This window comes from Prionailurus viverrinus, chromosome C2 (assembly GCF_022837055.1).
Source record: "Prionailurus viverrinus isolate Anna chromosome C2, UM_Priviv_1.0, whole genome shotgun sequence".
NCBI lineage: Eukaryota > Metazoa > Chordata > Mammalia > Carnivora > Felidae > Prionailurus > Prionailurus viverrinus.
This window is the reverse complement of record NC_062569.1, coordinates 87,537,239-87,564,356: the sequence shown is the minus strand read 5'-3', so window position 1 is coordinate 87,564,356 and position 27,118 is coordinate 87,537,239. Positions and strand designations below refer to the sequence as shown.

General features: G+C 41.3%; 2 protein-coding genes across 2 annotated transcripts in view; both read right to left on the bottom strand.

Annotated features, from left to right (window-relative positions):
- On the bottom strand, positions 1-11,263 carry TM4SF19 (transmembrane 4 L six family member 19). Its single transcript, XM_047875085.1, has 5 exons — positions 11,174-11,263; positions 3,596-3,797; positions 2,979-3,056; positions 437-606; positions 1-181 (listed from the first exon to the last, which is right to left on the bottom strand). The coding sequence occupies exons 2-5, from the start codon at positions 3,794-3,796 to the stop codon at positions 1-3; spliced, it is 630 nt and encodes a 209-aa protein (XP_047731041.1). The 5' UTR covers position 3,797; positions 11,174-11,263.
- A 7,179-nt stretch (positions 11,264-18,442) lies between these two features.
- Positions 18,443-27,118, bottom strand: part of UBXN7 (UBX domain protein 7) — a 59,540-nt gene continuing 50,864 nt past the window's right edge. Inside the window, exon 11 of the mRNA XM_047875406.1 lies at positions 18,443-25,820. Coding sequence (XP_047731362.1) covers positions 25,659-25,820 — 162 coding nt within the window. The 3' untranslated portion in view covers positions 18,443-25,658. The remainder of the gene's footprint in view (positions 25,821-27,118) is intronic.

Here is a 27,118-nt window from a genome sequence, read left to right as displayed (position 1 = left end):
TCACTTCTCACAGAGGCTGCAGAAAAGTCCCAAGAAGCTGTTGATGAAATGAATGACCACCAGGAGAATCTGGAGGAGGCTGACGCACAGAAGGGTGGAGAAGAAGGACACGTGCCAGATGACGGCTTTAGAAGGCTCCAGGCAGACAGAGTTCCAGAGTGAACGGTCATACAAATAATTCCTATCCCCAAAAATAAGGAGACCAGGGTTTGAGGAAAAAGAAATAAAAGCCAAATAAGCAACCTCGATAGAAACCTGGTGCCTCCCCCAGCCAAGGTCAAAGGACTAGACTTTTGAGGGTAACTATTGCTGCTGCATCTGCAAAATTCTGAGCATCTTCCCAGAGAAAGGAGATGCTAGAATGTGTGACCAAAAGGAGTTTGTGTGTCTTTCTGTCATCTTTCTCTGCCTCTGTGAAAAGACTCCATCCATTTACCTGTTATGCAAGTCTTTGAATGGGTAACCATATTTCCAAGCTTGCATCTGATTGAAGGATGAGGCATCGAACATGCATAAAGGGCCATCTTTCAGGGCTACACCAGAAGTGATAAAGCAAATCAAGGCTCCTAGAAAAGCCAGACTACTGGACAGCAGAGCAGTGAGCATCTGTAGAGGGAGAGAAGAAGCCATAAGGTGAGACGGGGTCGTGACCAAGTGGTGGGGTGATGGGGACAAGTCTAACTTCTCTGGTGCTCAGGCTTCCCCCCATCATATCACATGGGAATAATTCTGCCCCTGGCACCTCCTTTAAAGGATAACCAAGGCAAAGGTGACTGATGTGGGGTCAGTGGTAGAGCCAGGAAGTGTGGGGGGTAGGGAGGGAGAGAAAGCACTGAGAAGGGGGAAGCAGTAGCACATGGACCTGGGTCTCCCTGACCCAGCAGGCTCTCCAGAGCTTCTCAGCAGGTTGGCATTAAAAGCTTTTATACTCAGACTGCAGCCATTCACCCTCTGGGTTGAAGGGTTTGATTGTCATTTTGCATATGCCCACTTCTGACTCTTCTAAGGGAAAGCTGTGTTCTCAAAGCTTCCATACTCCCATCCCTGATTCCTCACTTTCTCAAATCAAGCAAGAAAGGAAGCAGGGGAGGAAAGAGGGAAGGAGGGGAGGAAAGAAAGGAGGGAGGGAGACAGAGACAGAGAGAAATGACAGTCAACTCTGAAGTGACTCCAGTGCTGTCACTGCACTTTTCTAGTCTTTGTACCACTCACTTCCCTCCTAAAAGATAACAATGAGTTGGCAGGATTCTAGCTTGCTTTTTTTTTTTTTTCCAATGTTTTTTTTTTTTTAATTTTTTTATTTTTGGGACAGAGAGAGACAGAGCATGAACGGGGGAGGGGCAGAGAGAGAGGGAGACACAGAATCAGAAACAGGCTCCAGGCTCCGAGCCATCAGCCCAGAGCCTGACGCGGGGCTCGAACTCACAGACCGCAAGATCGTGACCCGGCTGAAGTCAGACACTTAACCGACTGCGCCACCCAGGTGCCCCTCTAGCTTGCTTTTAAATTGGCTTCTTTCTCAGGATACTAGGTCATTTTCTCCCTTGCAAAGAGTACATATTTTAAATTTTTAAATAAAAAATATATATGTATGTATATATATGTATATAAATATATATGTATGTATATATATGTATATACATACATACATGTATATATACACATATATACATACATATGTATATACATATATGTACATACATATATACATATATATAGCTTTTATACAGAATCACAGAGTCATTTTATGTCAAGCCAGTTTGGAGCTTGGGAGGGGCCAGGGAAAGGCGCATGGTCAGTTTTGACTCTAAGTTAAAGATTCGAGGTGAACTAGTCTGATGGAAGCCTAGGACAGTGGTTCTCAAAATGTGATCCCTGTCCTGGCAGCATCACATCACCTAAAACTTGTTAGAAATGCGCAATTTCCCACTTCACCCCACTCTGAATCAGAAAATCTGGGGGTGAGGCCCAACAATCTTTTTTTTTTTTAATTTTTTTAATGTTTATTTATTTTTAAGACAGAGACAGAGCATGAATGGGGGAGAGTAAGAGAGAAGGAGACACAGAATCTGAAACAGGCTCCGGGCTCTGAGCTATGAGCACGGACCCCGACATGGGGCTCGAACTCACAAACCGTGAGATCATGACCTGAGCTGAAGTCAGACGCTTAACCAACTGAGGCACCCAGGCGCCCCCCCTGGTTTTGGTTTTAACAAACCCTTGAGGGATTCTGATGCAGGCTTAAGTCTGAGAACTACCCACTCGCCTAGGGGAAAACCAGGAGAGACTGAGAACAGATTGTGAATGAAATGCGTGGGTGTTGATATTTAATTCTTTAGCATATAATTCTGAATCAGAGGAATTCCCAGTACATGGGCCGCAGATAGCAAAGCAGGCTGTAGAGTTACTGCAAGGAGGCCACAAGTTCATGTGTCTGAGACTGAATAAGCAATATATCTTATACTATGTATGTACTGAGATTTTTCCGAAATGCCACTGTAATTAATAAGTGCAGATTTATTCTGGGCCTCAGTTTCATTATCTGTAAAATGGAGGGGTTAGACTAGAATCTAGTCTAGTCATTAGATGATTTCTGGAAGTTTTTCTAACTCTAAGAAAAGTTACACAAAATAGCCAGGAAATTTTCTATCAGACACATGATTGCAGTGCACTTAAATCGTGTCCATATTGTTCAATAGGCTAAAAATAATAGTAACAGTTCCTACATGATTATAGACATTTCTGGCTCATTAAACACCTACTCTGTTGACTTGATCCTGTTCACTCCCATTTTACAGAGGAGGACCTGAGGCTCAGAAAGGTTAAGGAAGTTGCCCGATAGCTTAGGATTATTAAGGGATACAGTAAGCACCTGACTTCAAGCCCCAAGACTGACACTGCCTCTTTACCACTCTGCCTGTAGAGTGACAGAATGTAGGGATATTCTAGGTGTTGGAAGAGTAGAATCTGGTGCTTACACTTTGACAGGGCCCACTTTCACTGAAGCAGCCATATCTCCAGCCCGTCAAGGAGATGAGGGTAGCTGCAATGAGTACCTGGGAGAGGAGAGAAGAAAGGTAAAAAGAGATTGGGTAATTGACATTTCTACCTGCCACCTGTGGCTGTTGAAATAGATTGGCTGGGCACCTCACATGGACTTGATGATCCTATCTTTCCCAGAGGGTTTGGCTTTGACTGTCAGGACCCAGTTGGGTGACTAGCCTGATCTGCCTCTCTGGCCGGCAACGTTTACCCCTGGCCTGCTAGTCCCGAGCCAAAGTTCAGCCACAAGACCTGACAAGTCTTCCTAGAGTCTCCTATTCCTCAGAACTGATATACAACTGAGACCAGCTTGCTAGGTCAAGCATTCTTTTTTTTTTTTCCTTTAAGATTTTATTTTTGAGTAAATCACCCAACATGGGTCTCGAACTCACCCTGAGATCAAGATGGCACATGCTCTACCCGTTGAGACAGCCAGGCGCCCCCGAGATCAAGCATTCTTGCAAGGAACCAAAACATGACTCCCCTACCACCTCCCTGTTCCACCCCGAGGGGTGTCTGGCAAAGTCACACCTGGGGAACTCAGAACACTTACCATGAGGCCTCCTCCCCAGAGCCCAGAGCCCAGCATGGCTTGCTTGCCAATGAGGCCTCTCAACAGGTAGCTCGCATCCCAGTTGGGAAAGAGGAGCACTGTGTTGGCTCCAGCAGCAAACAGGGCAGTGGTCCCGAGGCTCAGCCCCAGGATGCGGGAGCAGGTCCGTGAGCATGCCATCACACCAGGAGAGGACAGCATCCTGGAACCAATGGACGGAGGGTCATGGTGGCTCTGCTGCTGGGAGCATCAGGAAGGAGAACACTCATAGCAAGGGTGGGGTGGGGGAGACAGACTACAGGTACTATGACCTCCCAGGTACAGATCAAGAAGAGCCAAGGAACCTGCTTTGAAACGCTGCCTTTTATAAATATGCCCCAATGGGTAGGATTTAATTGCTCCATTTTCTGCCAGCCCCCACTCACATGCACACACTCCTCATCCCCTCATGTTTTCCTGTACCTCTGTTACAGCTAGTGATTATTTCTATTTGGTACAGAAAAAAATGTTTAAAGGTGTCACCCTCTCTCTTTAAAAAATGCCATTTTAAAGATGTCTACTCTTACCACTTCCATTCATTATTGTGTAGGAAGTGCTATCCAGTGCAATAAGAAAATAAAAAGAAGCAAAAGCCATAAGGATAGGAAAGAAAAAAGTAAGATAACATGATTATCTATGTAGAAAATCCAAAAGAATCGGGGAGCCTGGGTGGCTCAGTCAGTTGGGCGTCCGACTTTGGCTCGGGTCATGATCTCATCGTCTGTGGGTTCGAGCCCTGCATCTCTGCATCAGGCTCTGTGCTGACAGCTCGGAGCCTGGAGCCTGCTTCGGATTCTGTGTCTCCTCTCTCTCTCTCTGCCCCTCCCCCGTGCAAGCTCTGTCTCTGTCTCTCTCAAAAATAAATAAATATTTTTTTTTAATTTTTTTTCAACGTTTATTTATTTTTGGGACAGAGAGAGACAGAGCATGAACGGGGGAGGGGCAGAGAGAGAGGGAGACACAGAATCGGAAACAGGCTCCAGGCTCTGAGCCGTCAGCCCAGAGCCCGACGTGGGGCTCGAACTCACGGACCGCGAGATCGTGACCTGGCTGAAGTCGGACGCTCAACCGACTGCGCCACCCAGGCGCCCCAATAAATAAATATTTTAAAAAATCAAAAAAAAAAAAAAAAAAGAAAATCCAAAAGAATCTATCAAAAAGTTACTAGAACTAGTAAGTGAGTTTAGCAAGTCACTGGATAAGAACTTAATACACAGGGGTGCCTCGGTGGCTCAGTCTGTTAAGCATCTGACTTTGGCTCAGGTCATGATCTCATGGTTTGTGAGTTGGAGCCCCCATCAGGCTCTCTGCTGTCAGCAAAGAGCCTGCTATGGAACCTCTGTCCCACTCTCTTCTGCCCCTCTCCCACTTGCATGGGCTGTCTCAAAAATAAACATTAAAAAATTTTTTTTAATTGAAAAAATTAATATACAAAGATTTTGTTGTATTTCTATACACAAGCAATGACAAATTGAAAAAATTAAACAATATCATTTAAATAGTATAAAATAGGGGCACCTGGGGGCTCAGTCAGTTAAGCATCCAACTCGTGATTTTGGCTCAAGTCATGATCTCACGGTTTGTGAGTTCAAGCTCCACATCAGGCTCCATGCTGATAGTGCAGAGCCTGCTTGGGATTCTCTCTCTCCCTCTCTCTCTCTGCCCCTCCCTCCCTCACTCTCTCTGTCTCCTGTCTCTCTCTCAAAAATAAATAAATAACTTTAAAAGATTAAAAATAAATAATGGCATAAAATAGAAAATACTTATGGATAAATTCAACAAAATATGTGCAAGACCTGTGCACTAAAAAGAACAAAAGATTCCTGAGAAAAATTAAAGACCTAAATAAATGGAGAGATATACAACATCCATGGGTCAAAACTCTCATTAACATGTCAATTATCTCTAAATTGATGTTTAGTAGAGGCATTTGGGTGGCTCAATCTGTTAAGCATTCGACTTCAGCTCATAGTCTCGCAGTTCTTGGGGCTCTGTGCTGACAGCTCAGAGCCCGGAGCCTGCCTTGGATTCTGTGTCTCCCTCTCTCTCTGCTCCTCCCCTACTCTCTCTCTCTCTCTCTCTTTCTCTCTCTCTCTCTCTCTCTCTCTCTCTCATTCTTTCAAAAATAATGGATTTTTTAAATAAACATTAAAAAATTAAAAAAAAAATTGATGTGTAGATTCAATGCAATCTCAGCCAAAATTCTAGCAACATTTTGTTGCAGAAATTAACGAACTGAATCTCAGTTTAGATGGAAATGCCAAGGTCCTAGATTAGCCAAAATAATTTTGAAAAAGAACAAAGTTGGAGGACTTACACCATGTGATTTCAAGACATTATAAAGTTACAGTAAAGGTACAGAAAGTAAAGTGCTGGTGCATAAAGACATACAGACCACTAGAACAGACTAGAGAATTCAGAAATAGACATACACAGATATGAGCAAATGATTTTTAAAAAAAAAAATTTTTTTTAACATTTATTTTTGAGACAGAGAGAGACAGAGCATGAACAGGGGAGGGTCAGAGAAAGGGAGACACAGAATCCGAAACAGGCTCCAGGCTCTGAGCTGTCAGCACAGAGCCCGACGTGGGGCTCAAACTCACGGACCGTGAGATCATGACCTGAGCCGAAGTCAGACGCTTAACCGACTGAGCCACCCAGGTGCCCCGAGCAAATGATTTTTGAAAAAGATATTTCAGTGGGAAAAGGATAGTCTCGAACAGTGCCATGACAATCTATGTGCAAAACAATATATATATAATATTATATTGTTTTATATATATATTATTTTGTGTTAGATAAAACACAAAAAGTACAATCCATAAAAATGAGAAGTTAAACTACTTCAAAATTAATTTGTTCTACAAAAGACACCATGAAGAAAATAAAGAAGCAAACCACGGACTGGCAGAAAATATTCACAACATAAATTTTGTAAATGTGTATGTGAATATGAGTGCATACACATCTGATAACACACTGTAACTAGATTATATGAAGAACTCTTACATCTCTATGAGACAGGTTGATTTAGAAAATGGCAAAAGGATTTAAACAGATATTTCATTCCATCTCACAGAAGAAGATATATGGATGATAGCTAAGAACAAGAAATGATGCTGAACATCATTAACATAAGGAAACACAAATTAAAACTAAAATAAGATCCTACTGCAGACCCAGCAGAATTGTTTCATTAAGTTAAAAGGTTGGACTACACCAAGTATTGGGGGGGATGTGAAGCAACCAGAACATTCATATGTAGCTGGTGAGAATGCAAATGGTACAAACCACTTTGTATTTTATTTTGTTTGTTTTTAAGCCTACTTATTTATACGAGAGAGAGAGAGAGAAAGAGAGAGAAAACACACAAGTGGGGGAGGGGCAGAGATAGAGGGAGACAGAATACCACACAGGTTCCGCACTGTCAGCATAGAGCCCGATGCAGGGCTCAAACTCAGAACCAAGAGATCATAACCTGAGCCAAAATCAAGAGTCAGTCACTTAACTGACTCAGTCACCCAGCGCCTCCTCCCCGCCCCTGCCCCCCCCCTCCCCCGCGCCAGACCACTTTGTAAATTAGCTTGGCAGTTTCTTATAAAGTTAAACATTGAACTTACCAAATGATCAAGTAATTCCACTTCTACATGTTTATCCAAGAGAAATGAAAGTACACGTCCACACAAAGATTAGGACTTGAATGTCCATAGCAGCTTTATTCATAACAACTACAAGTTAGAAAAATGGGAACAACTTAAGTGTCCACCAACAGATGAATGGATAAACAAAATGTGGCATGTGCATATAATGGAATATTATACAGCCATGAAAAGGAAAGAAGTTCTGAAGCATGCTACAACATGGATGAAACTTGAAAACATTATGCTAAATGAAATAAGCCAGACACTGAAGGATAAATATTGTATTATTTCACTTAAGTGAAATATCCAGAGTAGGCAAATTCAGAGAGACAGAAGTAGATTAGCGGCTACCAGAGACTGAGGGTGGAGGAATGCGGAGTTATTGTTTAATGGTTACAGAGTTTCTGTTTGGGGTGATGAAAGAATTTTAGAAATAGATAGAGGTAATGGTTACACAATATTTTGAATGCAATAGATGCCACTGCATTGTGCACTTTAAAATGTTTAAAGTAATAAATGTTATGATATATACATGTTACCATAATAAAAAAAATTAACTGAAAATGAGAAATAATTCAAATGTTCATCAATAGGTGAATAAATAAATTGTGGTATATCCATTCAACTGAGTACCTCTACCAGGCAATAAAATACGAGGTTATTGTTTTTTTAATTATGTAACAATGAACTTGAAAAATTACATGTCTCCACTAGATAAGGTAAAAAATGCCACCTAGGCACCTTTACTTATAGCCGTTTCTCCTTTTTACATTTTCACTGATACATGCGCTTCTTGTTGTTTTTCTAAATGTGAGTTAGAATAAGGCTGGTGAGATTTGGTAGACTCCTGTCAATGCGGATCTGAAAAATATCAGTGCTTTGACATTCCGAAGAAGTTGCCTGTGCTGCTTTGCAATTTAGCTGAGTCCATGTCACCGTAAGGCTCTTGACACTCCCCTCCTAACACATTACTTTGCACATAATCAGAAAATATGTGTGAATCAGGGACCCGCTTCTCTCTTTTACACACACACATACATATACATACATAATAAAATATCTCAGAGTTTAAAACATTAAACACAATGTATATACTTATAAGTTCTATGGAAAAGCTAAGCAACATCCGTATAAATACAACCAGCTTACAAAACAGGTCGCTATCACTAATATTATTGAAGCCCTATGTGTGCCTATCGATCCTACATTTTTTGTCATACCTTTTTAAAAAAAATTTTTTTTTTAAGTTTATTTTGAAAGAGAGAGAGCATGCACACAGGGTAGGGGCAGAGAGAGAGGGGAGAGAGAATCCCAAGCAGGCTCTGCACTGTCAGCACACAGCCCAGTGTAGGGCTTGAACTCACAAAACCATGGGCTCGTGACCTGAGCCAAAACCAAGAGTCAGGCACTTAACCAGCTGAGCGACCCAGGCACCCCTATCATACCTTTTCAAAAACAGCTTTGTGAAGTGCCTGGGTCACTCAGTCGGTTAAGCATTTGGACTTTGGCTCAGGTCATGATCTCACGGTTCGTGGGTTCAAGCCCGGCTCTGCACTGACAGCCTGGAGCCTGCTTTGGATTCTGTGTCTCCCTCTCTCTCTGCCCCTCTCCCACTTGTACTCTGTCTCTCTCTCAAAAATAAACATTAAACGAAAAAAGCAGTTTTACAACTTACAAAGTCAGTTCTTAAAAACAAAAACTTGATTGGCCCAGCATTTTGTATTTGTCCGGCTGCAGCTCATGGTAAAGAGATTGGTGCCAGACACAGCGCTGAGCAGGCCTTTGCGTTGGGGGTTATGTTCCTGTGCCCTTCCCATCATTCCCCAACCCCTGCAGCCCCTAGGGACCTTTGCTTCCCCTAATCTCGGAGCCCAAGCTTGCCTCTTGCAACTCTTCCCAAGGGAGAACTTCCAGCTGCAGGGGCTAGTGTTTAGGGTGGAGAGTTGTCTCATTGTGTGCCCTTGCCCCAGGGTATTTGCTCCTGAAGCCATTTTTCTCACAGTGAATAAAAGAACTTGCCCCTGGATGAAAGTAAGTTCAGGCCTCCAGGGAGAGGGAGTTGGAGGTAGGATGTGGGGGAACAGTGACCCTTAACCCAGGGATGGGAGGAAGCTGGAGGGAAGTGGGGACCAGGGATCAGGAGGGATGCTGTGGTTTCTTCCCCCTGCCCTCTCCCAGCGGGCCCACTGCAGGGGGCCTCTTTTCCTGAAGTACTTGCTGCTGCAGCCTGGGGCCTTTAGGGTGATGAGCTGGCCCTGCTGTCGGGAGACAGGGCACCTGTAGGAAAACAGTTCTCCCCACAGTCTGCCCACCAACCTTCAGGATGTAAGTGCGTGTCTGCGCAGCCTCCCTCCCAGACTGTTCGGTCATTGAGTGCAGGGCTCTCAGTGTGTCCGTGTTGCTCGAATTAACCCCTCAGGGGTGTTAGCAAGTAACTTTAACCCGCACCCCCTCCCAGAGGACTGACATCTTGTCAAGGGCCCAGGTAAGGACCAGTGTGTGGTTGGACTTTCAAGCATGCGCTGTAGACCACGGGCTGGGAGGAGCTTTTGTTCAGGAATTCGTTGGGCCACCTTTGAATCCACCTGTGACTAAGTCCTGTCTAGACTTAGATAACCACCCCCCTCCTGCCTGGACGATCCCTTCTGTGGAAATATTTCTATCAGGAAAGAGGTTTATAAAGGAAACTAAAAAAAATATACACACGCAGAGGGAAAATTAAGAAGTTGAGCACGGCCTTTGGGATGAGTGGAATTCAGAGAATCCTGGCCGTCCACTAATCTTCTAAAAAAGCATTTGCTGGGCTGCCTCAACTAATTCAGATTAGTTTCAATTTCACTCCTTCTCCCTGACTCTGTTCCCCAAGAAATCACAACATTCTGAGAAACATTTCCACAACTCTGAGCCAGAAATTAGCAGAGTTTGGCCAATTTGATCTCTGAAGAGAGAAGCAGGTTCGTAAGGTGAAACCTTAAAACCAGGCTTTCGGGCAGGCCCTGTTTTATTTTTATTTATTTATTTATTTATTTTAACATTTATTTATTTTTGAGACAGAGAGAGACAGCATGAACGGGGGAGGGTCAGAGAGAGGGAGACACAGAATCTGAAACAGGCTCCAGGCTTCGAGCTGTCAGCACAGAGCCCGACGCGGGGCTCAAACTCACGGACCTCGAGATCATGACCTGAGCCGAAGTCGGCTGCTTAACCGACTGAGCCACCCGGGCGCCCCAGGCAGGCCCTGTTTTAACCTGTGATCCTGGCCGGGTAAACAAATCACTGGCCAGATGTCTAGGCAACAATAGAAGTGATCCGCTAAGTCATATGAAGGAAAAGACTGCATATTCTCTGTGTGTCTATCTACCTCACTCATCACCCCGACAGCCTTTTCTTTCATTCCTTCAGCAGTCAATATTTATTAAGTGTAAGTGACTGCTTTCTGGCAGTCACGATGCTAGGAGCTGGAGATACCACGGTGAATCAGAGACGGTCTCTTCTCTTGAGGAGCTTAAAGCCGAATGGGGACAATGACAGGGCAATTAACAGGTGCTGAGCAGAGGCCTCCAACCAAAGGTATAATGGAAGCACACCAGGGACCGCCTAATCTTGTCCTGCAGAAGTGAGGTAACACCTTCTGGAGGAAGTGCTGACCAAGCTAAGACTTCACAGACAACGAGGCATTAGGCAGGCAAAGTTGGCAAGGAAAAGTATTCTAAGCATGTGGAGAAACCCAAAGTTGACAAACCGAGGCAAAGAGAAGTGACGTGAATTGCCTGAAGCCACACAGCTGCTCTGTGGCAGAGCCAGGTCTCATTCGAGTTGGAAGTTTGTGCCCTTAACTGTTAGGCCATACTGTTCCCTGGCTATCTCCTCACTGAGCCCTTTCATCTCTGCTTACCTGCATCCAGTGGCAAGAATCAGGATGGGAGACAAAGAAGCTGGAGAAGGGCTCTGTCTTCAACGTAGGCCTGTGCTCCCACAGCCCCGGCTGGGACTGTGACTCCTGCAGGGCAGGCCAGAGGCTCCCGTTTCAGGACCCTCCAAGAGGGCAGGGTGGCTCTGTATATATGGGGAGGTCACCCAGGCAAGCGAGCCTGTGAGTGTGCATGCGCCCCCACACCACTGCCCACAGGCCTCCATTGAAGGAATTTTCTCTTCTTGGTGAGCCCTCTCCTGATGACCCACCCTCTGCTCATTCTCATGTGACCTTAAGGAAGGAACCAGGAGCCATGGCCTCGTGAGCTAAAGTGTCTCAATGAGTCAGACAAGAACCCGTGAGAAATACCTTATCCTCCCGTCTTTCTCAAGCAGCAATACTTTTTCACATACTAGCAGCCCGTATCTTTCACTCATTGCAGAATTGGGGCTCTTTGGAAAACCAGCACTGGACAGAGCAGCCACCATGTTTTCCTTATCACCCTCCTTACTTTGGAGATGTTGCATGGTTCCTTTACTAGCCTCCTAACTTTCTTGTTCAAGCCCCAGGCCACCATCATCTTGTAGCAGTCACACGAGAGTGCTGAGCATTTTGTGGTGCTCTCTGCATGGGAGATCTCTCACCCCCTTCTGACACTCTCCTATTCAAGATTCAGTTCAATCATCCCCAGGGAAGTCTTCCCCGATTTCTTCACTCAGAGTTAGGCACTTCTTTCTCTATGTTCTCACTGTACTTTATTATTTTTTAAACTGAGGTGTTCTATACACACAATAAAATATGCCACACTTTTATATTTTTAAAGATCTTTTTAAAATAATCTCTACACCCAATCTGGGGGCTCAGACTTACACCCCCAAGATCAAGAGTCACATGTTCCACCAACTGAGCCGGCCAGGCACTCCCACAAATCTCAATTATAAAACTTAATGAATTTGTATATGTGTACCCAGGGTAACTGGGTCATTACAAATCAAGATACGGGACATCGCCAAAATCTCCAGAAGATTCTAGTATGTCCCCTCTCTTCATTATCCCTATCCCCAGTGTATTTATTTTGGCTTTTATCACCAATTAGCTTTTGGCTATCTTTGAATTTCATATAAATGGAATCATATAGTGTACACTTTTTTGTGTCCGGTTTTCTTCACACAATGTTGTATATATAAGATTCATCTTTCATATAATTCATTCTTTTTTATTATTCCATTATATGGAATTATATTACAATTTATTCTACTTGTTGGTGGACATTTAAATTATTTCCAATTTTTACCTATTATAGATAATTGCCACTATAAATATTCTTATATATGTCTTTTGGAAAACCTATGCACTAATTTTTCTAGGGAATATACCTAGGAGGGGGATTGCTGGGTCATAGGGTAGGCAGATATTTAATTCCAGTAAATGATATTGTTAGTAGCCCAAAGTGGTCCTGCCAGTGTGCACCCAGCAACAGTGTGTGAGTTCCAGTTACTTCCCATTCTCACCAACATTTTTAATTTTAGGCCTTCCAGTGGTTTAGTAGTTTCTCATTGTGGTTTCAATTTGAATTTTCTTGATGAGTAAGCACTTTTTGTATACTTACCCGGCCATTTGGAATTCCTTTTTTGAGAAGTGCCTGCTCAAGTCATTTGCTCAGTTTTTATTGGTTCTTTCTTACTGATTTGTGGGAGTTCTTTATAACTCCCAGACATGACACCTTGGTCAGATGTATGTATTATGAATGTTTCCTCTCGTCTGTGCTTTGCTTTTCTGCTGATGATGATACCTTTTGATGAAGAGAAGTTCTTGATTTTAATTAAGTCCCATTTATCAATCTTTTCCTTTACGGTCACTGCTTTTTGTTGCCCACTTCCAACGGCATTTGATTTACCTGTGCCGTTTTTATGCCTCTTCTCCCACAACTGTGAGATCCCTGAGGGCAGAGGCTGTATCTTACTCTGTTCTGTATACCCAGAACCTACCATAGAGCCTAGAACTTGGTAGGAGTTCAGGAATCACTTGGTTAATGAATTAATTCATCCACCAGACCAAGTAACACGCATAGTCTCTGTGCACAGATTTTACTTCTAACGATGAAAACAAATAATCCTGAGAAAACCGTTGATGCATGTATATGAGAAGGGATAATTGTAACAGACTATTACATTTTTTTAAAACTACATACGAGCTGCTTTCTTTTTTTTTTTTTTTTTAATTTTTTTTTTTCAACGTTTATTTATTTTTGGGACAGAGAGAGACAGAGCATGAACGGGGGAGGGGCAGAGAGAGAGGGAGACACAGAATCTGAAACAGGCTCCAGGCTCCGAGCCATCAGCCCAGAGCCCGACGCGGGGCTCGAACTCACGGACCGCGAGATCGTGACCTGGCTGAAGTCGGACGCTTAACCGACTGCGCCACCCAGGCGCCCCTTTACGAGCTGCTTTCTATGTATGCAGATGTACATGTGCCTGAAGACAAGCTGGTAAATAACTATTGGAAAGTTCATTAAATAGAACCAGTTTTCATTTTCACTGCAAAAGGGAACCATTTAGAACCTAAATGAATTCTTGTGTCTTTCCAGAGAACTGAATTTTGATAAAAGATACTAGGCTGAGTATTCACAAAGCTTTATAGTAAGAAGAAACATTTATTCACCTTATACAACACATGTACAAACTATCTCATTAGATCTTTACAACAGACTTACAGCAAGTAAAATACATGTTAGGTTAGCTTTATTATGCAGATGAAGAGATTCTAGAGCAGAGGAATTTGACTTGCTCAGAGTTAACAGTGAATGAGATTGGGGAAATGATCCTGTTATCTGACTGTACGCTCTACACAATTCCACACACTTCATGCTTGAGGTTTTGTTTTTTTTTTTTGCCCCCAACCCAGATTCCAACCATCTTAAAGTATTTCTTCTTAGAGGCGGTACTGTGGTGCTTCGGCACCTAAGGGACCTGGGTCTCAATTCCTGTCACAAATACCTATTAGCTATGTGAACTTGAGTGGTTTACAGAGCCCCAGTAATAATCTGGGCCTCAGTTTTTCATTTATGAAACGATGCCTACCTTGTAAGTTTATTTTGAACATTAAATAAAATGTGAGATGCCTAGAATGAGTTAGTCCCCTCCCGCTGTCCTTGGATCTCAGCTTAGCAAAAGGATTTTATATGCATTATCTGTTAGAAATCTGTTACTTGGGCCATTAGAGTGATCTGATGGCTAACTGCCAGATCTCGCTCAGATTTTTAGAAGGGGTCTCTGTTCCCAACTCAATGGCTTATCTAAGAGCTGACACTCTCATATGGCTATCATTAAAATGGTGCTTGTGGAGCAAAGGGAAGTGATGGAATTTGGCTTTAACCCCTGAAAGAAAGTACCAGACTTCTTTGGGGCTTATGATAGCAGCTGTAGGTTTTTGTTCTTGGGGTAAATGTGTCACACTTCAATGATTAGTCTTACCAATAAGATACTTCTTTTAGAAACGGCATACTTGCAACAGTTTTACTTAGTAAGGCCAGCTTTAGTTCAATTCTTCACGTCCCTGTAGGAAGCCTCTATGGTAATGGAGGCCTGGACACGGCCACAAAAGAACTACAGCATTACCTTTTTACCGATGTGTTAATAATCTTAGAATTTGGCTCCACTGGAGACACACCTACTAGTTACCACTTTGGTGGTGACATTTCTAGGGAGAAGCAGATGGGAGTCTAGGAAAGGCACACATTAAGAATGGGGCTTGGGTGGGAAAATAATTTGCCTAATGCCATAAACCAAGACTGAAAGGCTTAGGAGAACAGGAGAGACAGATGTTCCATTCTAAGGGATACTGGGGGGTCTGGAGGCGGGGTCTGAGCAAGGAATAGAGGAAGCCGAGAGCATGGAATTCACTGGCAGAGGGAAGGGGAAAAGATGATGACCATCAGGCCAGTCTTCCCCAAATAAAAGTGACAGACTGTCAGCTTCCTTGTGGGTGGGCTCTGACCTCAACTGACAGCTGACTAAACAGGAGAGCACATTCCCTTAATTGGAGGGAGATAAAAAGGAAGATAGATGTTGAAAGAATTGCCATTCATACCAGTCCACTGAAGAGGAAGTATTGTTTTTCTTTTTATTTCACTAGTATACAAATATTACAAACGTTAACCCACTCCAATTAGGCTTCCGTTTCCAACACCACACTGAGATTGTTCTTGGTCTCCTCAATGACTTTTTGCATCTAATAAACACTTCCCTGTCCTTTTTACTTGAGCCTGAGACAGAATTAGACCTAATTGGCCTCTAGAGCCTTTTTGAAATTCTTGCTCTTCACTCCTTTGACACCTCACTCTGGTGTTTCTCTTCTCTCACTGGCTGCATCCCCTCGACTGGGCCTCTTTCTGTTGGGTGATCTCCAGACCTGGATTCTGGACCCCCTGCTTCAACTTTGTCCCTAGGTGACCTCACTCTTTCTCATGGGACTAATAAACTCTGTGATGCTGATGGTTTTTCAGATCTCTAATTCCAGTCCACCTCTCCTCCAAGCTTCGAGCTCACATGTCCAACTTCCTGTACTACACCTACCCTTGGAAGTATCACAGTGAACACGTCCAAAATGATCTCTCCCCCGACCAAACCTGCCTGATCACATCTTCCTGCCTCAGTAACGACACCGCTACCTTCTCCCTGCCGGAAACTCATGATTGATTTCGCTTTCCTTCGTTCCTCCACATCTAATCCGACAGGAAGTCTTTCCATTTCTACTTTCATGATGCATCTCTAATCTATACACTACTTCCCAGTTCCACTCTCACTCTTTGGTCCAGGCGACCTCTGTTTTGCTGTTTGATCACTGCGACAGTCTCTGTTCTTGCTCTCTTCCAACTCACTGTCCACATGATAAGGTCTTCTCATTACACCTGGAACATGATCTGGGCTCCTTACCAGGGCCTACTAAGGCCTTATATGACCTGGCTCCTGCGCGCTTTAGGCCACTCCCTTTGCTCACTACACACCAGACCCATTTGCCTTCTCTCGACACCTCAAGTACATCCTGTCCCCCAGCTCTTCAAGTTGTTGTTCTGCTTGGAGGTTCCGCTCCTACTCTTGGCATGGCCACTTTCGCTGCATCCTTTGGGTCCCAGCCTAAATGTTAACTCCCCAACATCTTATTTAAAGCAGAATTCTCTATCTGCTTTTCTATTTTTTTCACAGTATTTGAATCAAACCTTTGTCTTTAAATTTGTGTATTGTCTGTATTCATTGAAAATACGTTCCTTGAGGACAGGGCTGTGCTTGTTGTGCTCATCCCTATATTTCTATTATTTGGCACATAGTGAGGTCAGTTAAGAATAAGTATCCTGTGGCTGGAGGAATGGGAGACCCCCTCTCAGTCCAATTTAATATTTAGGTCCAACCCTTGGCTGACCCATGTGGCCAGGGAGACCTAGTCTTAGAAGAAGATGGCAAGTCCCATCAGGATAGGTTGCTGAAGTGTGGGGATGAGGAATAGTTCCTTAAGAGCAAGAGGCAGGGGCACCTGGGTGGCTCAGTTAAGTGACTAACTTCAGCTCAGGTCATGATCTTGCAGTTAGTGAGTTCGAGCCCCGCGTCAGGCTCTGTGCTGCCAGCCCAGAGCCTGGAGCCTACTTCAGATTCTGTGTCTCCCTCTCTCTCTGCCCCTCCCCTGCTCACGCTCTATGTCTGTCAATAATAAATGTTAAAGAAAAAAAAAAAAAAAGAGCAAGAGGCATAGCACAAACTGGTTTCTGGGGTTACCATGAGCTAGGCAGTGACCTCAATTTCTATGATATAATACAATCATATCTCCTGGCTTTTCTCCCATTAATTTAGTAATTCTGTTTTTCCTTTACCTGTTTAAACTGAGTCCTTAATCACTATTCCTGCTCTGAAAGATTACATGCTTGAATTGCCTAAATATCGAGTTATAGGATCCCACTTTCCTAAAAGGCTAGCTCACCCAAAGATTTCATGACAATTTCACTAACATTTATACAGCACTTACCATAAAGTTTCGACATACTATTAAAAGAGAAGCTAGCAAACATTATCCTTGACAGTGCGACTATGAACTAACCTCTGTCAACAAATACTTCAGGATCCTAAACATGAGAATATGAGGGCAAGCTTTTGAATCCTGAATGATATTAATTAAAAGTAATATCTAGAGAGAGTCGTCTCTCACAAAAACAGTAACAAAAAACTAATACTGAAAAGTTTTTGATTTTATTTCCAAGATCAAATATTACAACAGGACATTTACATGTATTTATAAAAAAATGCAGCAGTTGAATTTATAGATCAGAGGTTTCCTTGAGTTTGGTCCCTCTCTCAGCACAGTGAGCTGATGTCTTCAAAAGACCGATCGTCCCACTCCCCTCCCGCCCCCACCCCAAATGTCCCACCCCACCCACCCCGTTCAAGTTGCAGTACCAATATAAAGCAACTGGGTACAACACAGCAATATTCACAATTTGGTACAGCCAAAACCAGAGGATCACCAACTGAAAGACCCCCATTTTGGAAATTATTTACCTATAGACTATGTGTATCTATAGATACATCACACCCAGTTATCTAAGATTTCCCTGGTTTTAGAGCAAGTGGAAGTTCCATGGAGTCTTAGCCAGCAGTCACAGCTCTGCTTTATCTAATGGCATGTTTTTTTCCTCCTCCAAGTTTAGATTTGCTATCGCCTCCATGTGTCTTCAAATTTAAGGCTTTCCCTAGCACCTTAATTATCACTTGCTAGATGTACAGGAGGGTCTCTAATGTGTCGTGAACAAAACAATTTAGTGGATGATCCAGTTGCCCCCTTGCTCACTGGTCCCGAACCCTTCTTCCCACTTTTGAGAAGAGCTGCAGAAACAAATATCTCCTAGCACCATGGGATTAAAAACCCAGAACACAGAGAACTCTATGTGCCTTTTAAGGAGCACTTGCCAGAAACGCTACAATAGGAGCACTGTCTCTGTCCGTTATCTTCTTGGATTCAATAACAAAGTTACACTACAGATTAAATTTAGAGCCTGTCCTGCATTAAAAATGCAAATCTCACTAAGACCACCACTTTGTCCAGAATAAGGATTCCCAGGGAATCTCTAAATACTCTTAGGAACTGCTTGAGAAACACTTTAAAGCAAACACCCCAAGCTGACCTCACTCAAGTCCCCAACCCACCCCCATCCCTATTCCCCAAACAAATTTCATTCCTTGATTAACCTCTCTGAATAAGATGGGAAGTGAGGTTTGGGAAATGATGTGAAAAATGTTTAAAAAACACAATTAGTGAAGACATGCCAGAATTGGGACATCCCAGATGATTCAAAACGCATTATTCAAACTGAACTCATACAAAGCATGCACAGAGCCTACAAACACTCCTGAGAGTATTCATGGAACAATCAATACCTACTCAAAAAAGGACTTTTCTTAAAGGGTTAAAAAAAAAAAAAAAAAAAAGAAAGAAAAGAAAGAAGACACCAGATGCTTAGAAGTTGTTAACAATCAAAAGGAAAACCATTCTAGAAAAGATTTTTAAAGGAGTGAAAAAACTGTCTATAAAAGATTCATGCCAAAGCTTGGATGAAAGCCCCTCAAAGTCTAAGTATCATGTTAGCATCAGCTGGTACTCATTTGTCTATATCTAAGACTAGAGGATTATATCATAGCTTTACCGTCTGTTTCCCAGCAAGAGTTTTAAACAGGCTTTCCAAAATTGAAGGGATAAACGTAAAAAGTAACAAGGCCCAAGGCCCAAGGCCCAAAATGGGTAAGATAAACAGCCCCTACTACAAGCTTGCTACACTCCTTAACTAAAAAGTGGAGGTCACATACTACTTTCATTCTAATTAGCAGGTAAAAGGGGATTTTCTGGTGGCAATGGTAACTTCATGTGAGGTTTAATGTACAGGGCAATAAATCATCAAAAAGTTATTAAGAACATATGATTAGGGTAAAAAACCTATTTATATTTTGAATCACATAATTTATTGATATTTTCCATTATTAAGAACACAGAAGCTCCAAGAAAAACATACTATAAAACCATTTTGTTGAAAACATTCAGATACCCAGCTGAGCATCAGCATTCCAAAGTCATTAACTTGAAATAGAACCTGGTAACATGTACTCTTCTAAAGCTAGCAAGCTTGACAAAAGGGAAAAAAAAAGCAGAATGGCAGGGAACAGTTCCAGATCAAGAATCTATCCCTTATTAGTTAAGATGCTCATACTGAGTCTATGAAAAAAGCAAATAAAAGATTTTAAGAAGGGGAGAATTCAATTCCAGGTCAGAATTTATCCAATGATTTGAAATGTCTCCCATTTTATTTATTTACATCTAATAAATGAATGATTCGTGGTAGCCCAGTTAGATTAATAACTTTTTTTGATGCAGATAAAATTTTTCACGTTCAGTCCAGCATAGTTTGACTATTCTTCCTATTTGAAGACTCAAGTGACCCTGTAAAAGAGAAAATCTCAGGGCATTTTGGTCCGTATATAGGAAATACCAGACAACAAAAACTTGCTATTTGTTGCCACAGAATTAAGTATAAGAAGGCAACTTCTCGTATTAAGACATTAATGTGGGATTGTTTAGGCAAAACACTACCATTGGTATTTGTATCTCTAATCCAAGTAAATCTGGTCATCTCTTGAAAATACTTTTCGGAAATGCTAAATTGTTTTACTGAAGTAGTTCATATTGGATTGCCCACCTCTGCTTTGAGATCATATGGTAAATAAAGGCTTGAACCAAAAATTACCATGTTTATGAGAATGACAGATTCTAAGCAGTACAGAACATTCTGTAGGACAAAGAAGGGAGGAAGGGTATCATGGAGCTAGCCGTTCTATGTACGGAATAAGAGAATTCTCAGGTGCAGAGAGAAAATGAGCTATAAAACCATTTGCTTCAAATTCTTCCCTTATATATTAATTTATGAAAAATTAAAAATGTTATACATTCAAACTTAGAAATGGAACTTCTTAAACATAGCTAATTTCATTAAAAGTCATGACTAATTTTCAGAAAATGGAATCCAAAAAATTGAGAATAGAGAATGGAAAAGTAAAAGAGAAGGTAGGATAAAAAGACTTTCTAATTCACGGCCTCATAATCACATTCAATAATTTAGTCACAAGTTCACTTCATGGGAAAACGATCAAAGTCATCATAATCTCTATAAAAAAATATTCTTGATTCTAAACTGTCTCTCTAGCAGAACTGACACACGGTTGAGTCAAAGACCAAAATAACCAGCACTCAAATACCAAATGTCTACATAACAAGAGAAATCAAGATAGTGCCTTGGTATTCTCTGTTGGTTATTTTCTGTACTAAACATTCTTGCCACTAATCTAAACTGTGCACAATGCAATACTAAGTGTCAAGGCAAGACAATAATTGATATGCTATGCAAGGCAAATCAATGAAGTTGAATATTCATAGGACACAGCTGTCTTCAAGTAGCCTTTTCATCAAGGCTTGTGTTACTGGGAAACTGCCATGTTCATCAGTAGGGTTGGTTCTTCCTATCTCATTTAATTTTACACAAGCCATCACTTACTCAGCAGCCTGCATCCCATGATTTACTATTGAGTAGTTAAGTGAAAGAGGGCCAGACTGACAGAGAGAGAGAGAGAGAGAGAGAGAGAGAGAGAGAGAGAGAGAGAGACAGACAGAGAGAGAAAATATGAACAACATAACAGAGATGCACTCTTGTGGGATAAGAAATATTTTTAAAAGTTGGTCTAATTAGATCTTGAAAAAGTTGTTTCTGCTAAAACCAAGTGTAAATTTTACAACTTAGTCAAATCAATTTCCTAACAATTGCTCATCCAGTAAAGTGCTTTAAGCACACAGGTAAAATAAAATTTAATTCTGGTGTCAGTGAAATATTTGGTTCTCATTAATTACATTTTAGTCCTACTTAACACTGATTCAAAACACAGCATGAAGTTTTTAAAATTGATGAATTGTGTTTAAAAGATCATTACTAGGTCTAGAACTATGATACTCTCCTTTTTGGAGATTTTGGTCACACAGTGAGGTGAGATGAAGTTACTGGGAAATCTGGACACAGAAAAAAAGCAAAAGAACTGATTAACAAGTAAACTTTTAATTAGCCTAGGGATAATATGTAATAAAGAGGAGAAACTAGAAGCATAAAAGTTTAGAGTGGAAAGGACTTCAGAGATCATCTCATTCGGTGGTCTACAATCTGTGGGTTCCTAGAGTTTTTGCAAAGGGTCTGCAATTTCATATGCACGTTTTCTCCAGCTATGGTCTTAATGTTATTAATATGTAAACCCCACAATTCCCCACCCCTGCCAAACTTGAATAAGTCCTTTAACGTGAAAAAACAGAACTACTGATCCAGTCCAATTCTCTATTAGTATAGCAGAGCTGTTACCCGAGTGCACTCATGCCTACATACAGTGCCCCTCTATATATTTCATTTGTACTTGGGTACAGAAATTAAGTCTTTCCTTCACTTTCCAGCTGCTAGTGGCTCCCTCTGGTATTTTCCTAAGTGTCCAAGTGAGATCCTTGCTAGCTAAAATCTTTAGTCCTAGGATCAATAATCCTTTCCTACTTGGGTGCTGGATATACACTACCAATAAATGTTGTGCCCTAAGTCTAGCAGTTACAAAAGGTGGAGCTAAAGAATACGGGTGAGTCAAAAACTCTGAGCTACAGAGTTTGCCACTTTTCAGTTTTAGTTTTCTGTGGCCTTTCCTAACGAAAGCCTACACAAGTCTTTCCCTTTTCTAAAGTTTTATTGTAATTATAGTTCAGCCCCAGAAAGGTAAACATTTGCACCTTCTTCAATTATCTCATGTGTAGTGTGTTTTTCCAACTGGATAAAACAGGAAGAAACCAGGTATTAGACTTCAAGACATTTCCAACTTTGATTAAGGACTCAATAAATATTTGTTGACTTCTAGAGTCAAGGAAGTAGAATTTTATAGAAGATTAAAAAATATACACATAGCTCAATTTAGGTATGGATGGGACAAAGAAAACTGTATCTTTTCCAAAAAATGGTTTAAAAAAGATAAAATTATTTTTTAGCCTTTCCATCTATTCTTGGCAAATAATGCCACATATTTTCCTTTCACATTTTTATCAGTGCATCGTTTTTAAAAAGGAATAATCAGTCCCTCAAAACAGTGGTGTAAATAAGAACTTACAGGCATAGTGCAAATCCCACAAGCTTTAAAAGGAAACAAACCAAACGATAATTTACAGAGCCAAACACAGGAAGAGAACCTTTTGGGTAAATTGATTCCCCTGTTGTGGGCGACTACAGCAAGGGAGTAAAAAAAGCATGGACTCTGGATGCCTCTTTTGATTCTGCCAATTACTAGCTGTGACATCCTGAGCGGGTTCTATGAACTTCACTTTCTTCCTGCCTACAAAATGGGGAAAGTGTGTATTTTGTAGAATTCTTAAGAAGATTAAAGGAGAAAATGCACATAAAGTACCTAGCACATGCTAGCTACTCAGAATTAGTTCCGCATTCTTCCCTCTGTTCTTTCTTTGGCTGTTCTTTCTCTTCTCTGGTTCCTTTCTAAATCAAATTCAAAAGATGTTTCCTGTCACTTTTTTCCCCACTAATTTTCATTCCATCTCCCCATCTTTGTTTCTTGTCCCTCTCAAAGTCTATCTTGTCCTTTTCCTCCCCATCTTTTCTTTTGAGCTGTTTCCAATACCTATAAGGAATGACTATTTTTAACTAATCTTACTAGCCTCATTTAATCTATTCAGTAAAATCTTTCCTCCAAAGAGCAAAGGAATTTGCAGAGCAAAGAAGAAGACAAACTGGAGGAAGCATACTCCTTTAGTGCATTGAGTTCATGAGCGAAGCAGTACTCCTTTTTATACTTACTCTTCCCATGTATAATCCATAATCCCTCCCCCATGGGCTTCTATATCAAGCCCAGGATAATTACACTTCTGCCTCAAAATAAAATAAAATCCTCTACATCTTGTACTCTAAAAACACCAACTGTATCTAAGTTGGATCAGTATCTCATGCCCTAAGTCTTTGATATGCTTACTTAAATCACTTTATATTTACTCGGTCATCTCACAGTTATCCAAGTTGAAAAAGTCACTTTGGTTTCTCATAAATGGATATGCCACAGCTGACCTCATCAAAAAGAACTACATCCTATCATTAATGAGCATGTCTCGGATTCTTGAGATACGTTTTATAGAGAAGTTAGTGGGTAAAAGAATGAAACGGAGTCCCACAGGGAAAATTCTTGACTTCACATTTTTGACAGATTTGGACTTTAGCTGTGACTTTGCTGAGAGTGGAGATGGGTGCCAACACAGCACCAAAGCTGGGCATACCCTCAGTTCTTACCCTGTGCCTCCCTGAATTTTTAATTTCTGACTTTGTCTACTACCAACAATTTTTAAACCTTCTACTGCACCTTTGCTAGTATATAGCTCTATTCCTCAGATAGCAAGTATATTATCCAAGTTCAGAGATACAATTGAGGAATTAACATGAAAACCATGTTTCCTCAATAAATGAGAAGCTGCTAGTTAGCCTCGAGAGCCTATGAGAAAAACACCGAAATGGTATTACTCAGTCACCAATCTAAAGAGAGAACTTTGACTCAAGGTATAAATGAAATTGTAATTATATAAATATATTTATAAATATTTATACAATTATATACTTATACATAAGCACTTACACAGACTTAGAAAAAAATGTAAGAACATTAATTCAAAAGGACTCACTGAAGAATAAACAGAATTTTCCATGATTTCCTTGAGGAGATACATACTCATTCTTTAGGAAGGGTCCCTCAAAATCCAACCATTAGAAACCATATTCTCTAATTGTGTACTAGCAACACAATAAGCATCTTTTTTTTAATCCCCACGTTGCCGAAAGAGTGATCTTAAAGTAGATGGAAACCTAAAGGTCTCTGAGCAATAGCAATTTATGTTCCTCAAGTAGAAGAATCAATCAATCCAAATCCCCAACTGACAAAATAGGTCCATTCTATAGAACAAGTTAAAGTTCTGATTTTGCCACCAGAATCACTACTACCCCTTCAGAGGACTCTATTTAAAGCTCAAAGTAAGAATTGAGCATATGGTGAAGGTGATAAGTCAGACAGTATTACATAGATTCAAGATGGCCTCTTCTAAATAATACTGAAAAAAGCTTTCACCAGCTAAGTCTGAATGTGGCTTTTGTCGGCAGAAGAACTCCACATCTGAAGATTACCGGTAACCTTCCCCACCTCCCTTACTAAATGTGGTCTTATAAACTGAATTTAAAGGTCTTTGCCTTAGAGAGGCTTTCAGTTTTGATACCTTTTGCAAGAAAACGGTAGAGGAATTAAGCTCATTCAGTCACCAGAACCTTTTAGGAATTGTTCCAACCAGGGGTAAAAAAATGAATCATTCTTTCTAACTGTAGGAACATGGTTAGCGACTCTCAGCTGCATCTTTTTTTTCCCCCCCACCCCCCCGGGACATACATAAGTATGCCTTAAAGCACATAGGACAATCAATTACCATAGTGGTTACAACCACAAGCCACTGTACTGCATGATTAATTGAACAGTTGCTCTCCTACAGATCACTTGTGGACCCAAACAATGGAAGGGCCAAAGGAACTAATATGCTGTACTGGCAAAAACAGCAAGCACCTTCCTATCCGAGTCACCAAAATCGCCTTACTAAACGTCCGTTCCAGGACTAGCAGGATCAATACAATTTATAAAGTAATAATGAAGAAAGCTGTTTCAGGCTAGGATATTGAAAGCCACTCCATGCTACTCACCCTATATTTAACACTCAATCTGCCAATAACACATATCATGGAAAATAATTTTAGGTGGGAACATGGGAATCCTTTGAAAAAAATTTTTAAATATAATGAACAATAATTATAAGGGATGCTTTTTCCATGTAAACAAAAGCCTGAATATTTTGTTACGTGATATTTCTTACATGAACAAAGTGTTATAGAATTTCTTTTCTCTACCAAAAATGGGGCTTACAAAAAAAAGGAGGTTGTTCTTATTCTGAATCTAGCCATTCTTTTACCAAAGGAGCCTGAGGAGTAACATTATCACTTGATCCCAAAAAAGTGCTGTGCAAGAGACCACTTATTGGAACATACATTTCCTGCAGCCAGTACTAGGAGGTCTAATTCTTTCACTTCCATTTGGTCACCAGATTAGGTAAGAAAGAAAGAATAGTAGGAAAAAGAAGAAAACAGAAGAGGAGTGAAAAAGGGGGTTGGGGGAAGAGACTGAATATAGGAGAGAGCAAGAAATAAAACAGAAGGCAGGTGACTTGCTTGCCCAACTTTGGCTCTATGGTCCTATGAGCCAAAATGCATACTTAGTGACATGGTATCTCACAGGAAAAGGGATAAAAGGGGTAAGCTGAGAGAGGTCAGGCCATGATGTTAATTTCTTTCCTGTACAAAGACAGTCTCTTGAGGACAAAGGCCTGCCTCTTGTAATGTAATGTCATAGTCCAGATGAGAGAGTTTCCTTCGAGGGAAGTTGGTGAGAAGTTCAAAACGTTCATTTGGATATCCTTTAGACTGGACATGCTTCACCAAAGCCTATGAAAAACAAGAGAAAAGACAAAGCTGTTAGATGGAAATAAAAAGAAAGAATATATTAAGGTATTAAATATCCTATGTTCATTTTTATCATGTCAGATGAGATATCTGAAGTTTAAGTTATTCTTTCACATAGCCAAAGCTTACCCTTGTGGAAGGGCCAATATAACTCTTTCGATGGGGAGATAACCTGTATCCAATAATTTAGGACCATTAACTGATACTGAAATATACAGGATTATGTTTGTTTCTCCAATAAACCCAATTTCTATTTGTAAAATTATTGTCCTCTTTTTAAAGATTTTATCAATTTCTTTTCTTTTCATCAGAGAAGATATGTCCTTCAGTCTACCTACAATCTTGCCTCCAGTGCACTGAATCCCTTCTTGCCTTCTTAGAAACTGTGCCACTACAGAATATTCCTTTGTAAGTATCTTCAACATCTCCCTCTCTACAGATGCTTCCCATCAGACTTCCGCATGTTCAGTCTTTCCTTCAATCATTTTTTCCCCTCTGGTTATTGCCCATTCTCCCGCTAGCTTCAAAACCAAACCTCTCAAAACAGTGATCTAGGGGCGCCTGGGTGGCACAGTCGGTTAAGCGTCCGACTTCAGCCAGGTCACGATCTCGCGGTCCAGGAGTTCGAGCCCTGCGTCAGGCTCTGGGCTGATGGCTCAGAGCCTGGAGCCTGTTTCCGATTCTGTGTCTCCCTCTCTCTCTGCCCCTCCCCCGTTCATGCTCTGTCTCTCTCTGTCCCAAAAATAAATAAACGTTGAAAAAAAAAATTAAAAAAAAAAACAGTGATCTATACTTGCTCTGTTCATTGTCTCATCTCCCATTCCCTTCCAAATGCTAGACCAGGGAGATAGCTCTGGGTATCAGCACCAGTGGCCACAGCCTACTTGTACTCATAGTCTTGAAGAATCAGATTAACTATCTCCTGCCACAGCAAGCAGCTAGGTATGGACACTTGATCTAAGGGGGATTCACTCATACACTAGGCTAAGCCAGTCAGACCCATTCTCTTTTCCAGGGGTTAGAAAACACAGAGGAAAGGCCCATTAGCTGTGGACTTCAGAGGAAAAGGCCCTCAAGCATCACTATGATGAACCATGTACAAGCTGAGAGGTAAATAAAAACCATCAGTATAGAGAGAAGAATGGTGTAAAGCAGAAAATCACAAGAGGGAAAGAAAACAAGCCCCATGAGAAAGACACAGGAAAACAATCTTGGTTCTTAACCAACCCCTTTGCAGTTTCAGCTACTAGGAAACCCAAGAGCCCCACTATAATGTTCAA

Excerpts from the sequence above, each read along its gene's own strand:
- TM4SF19 (XM_047875085.1), bottom strand. The coding sequence starts at position 3,796 with ATGCTGTCCTCTCCTGGTGTGATGGCATGCTCACGGACCTGCTCCCGC. Across the intron at positions 3,057-3,595 it reads TCTGGGGAGGAGGCCTCATG|GTACTCATTGCAGCTACCCT; the intron begins GTAAGTGTTCTG and ends CTCCTCTCCCAG. Across the intron at positions 607-2,978 it reads AAAGTGGGCCCTGTCAAAGT|ATGCTCACTGCTCTGCTGTC; the intron begins GTAAGCACCAGA and ends CTCCCTCTACAG.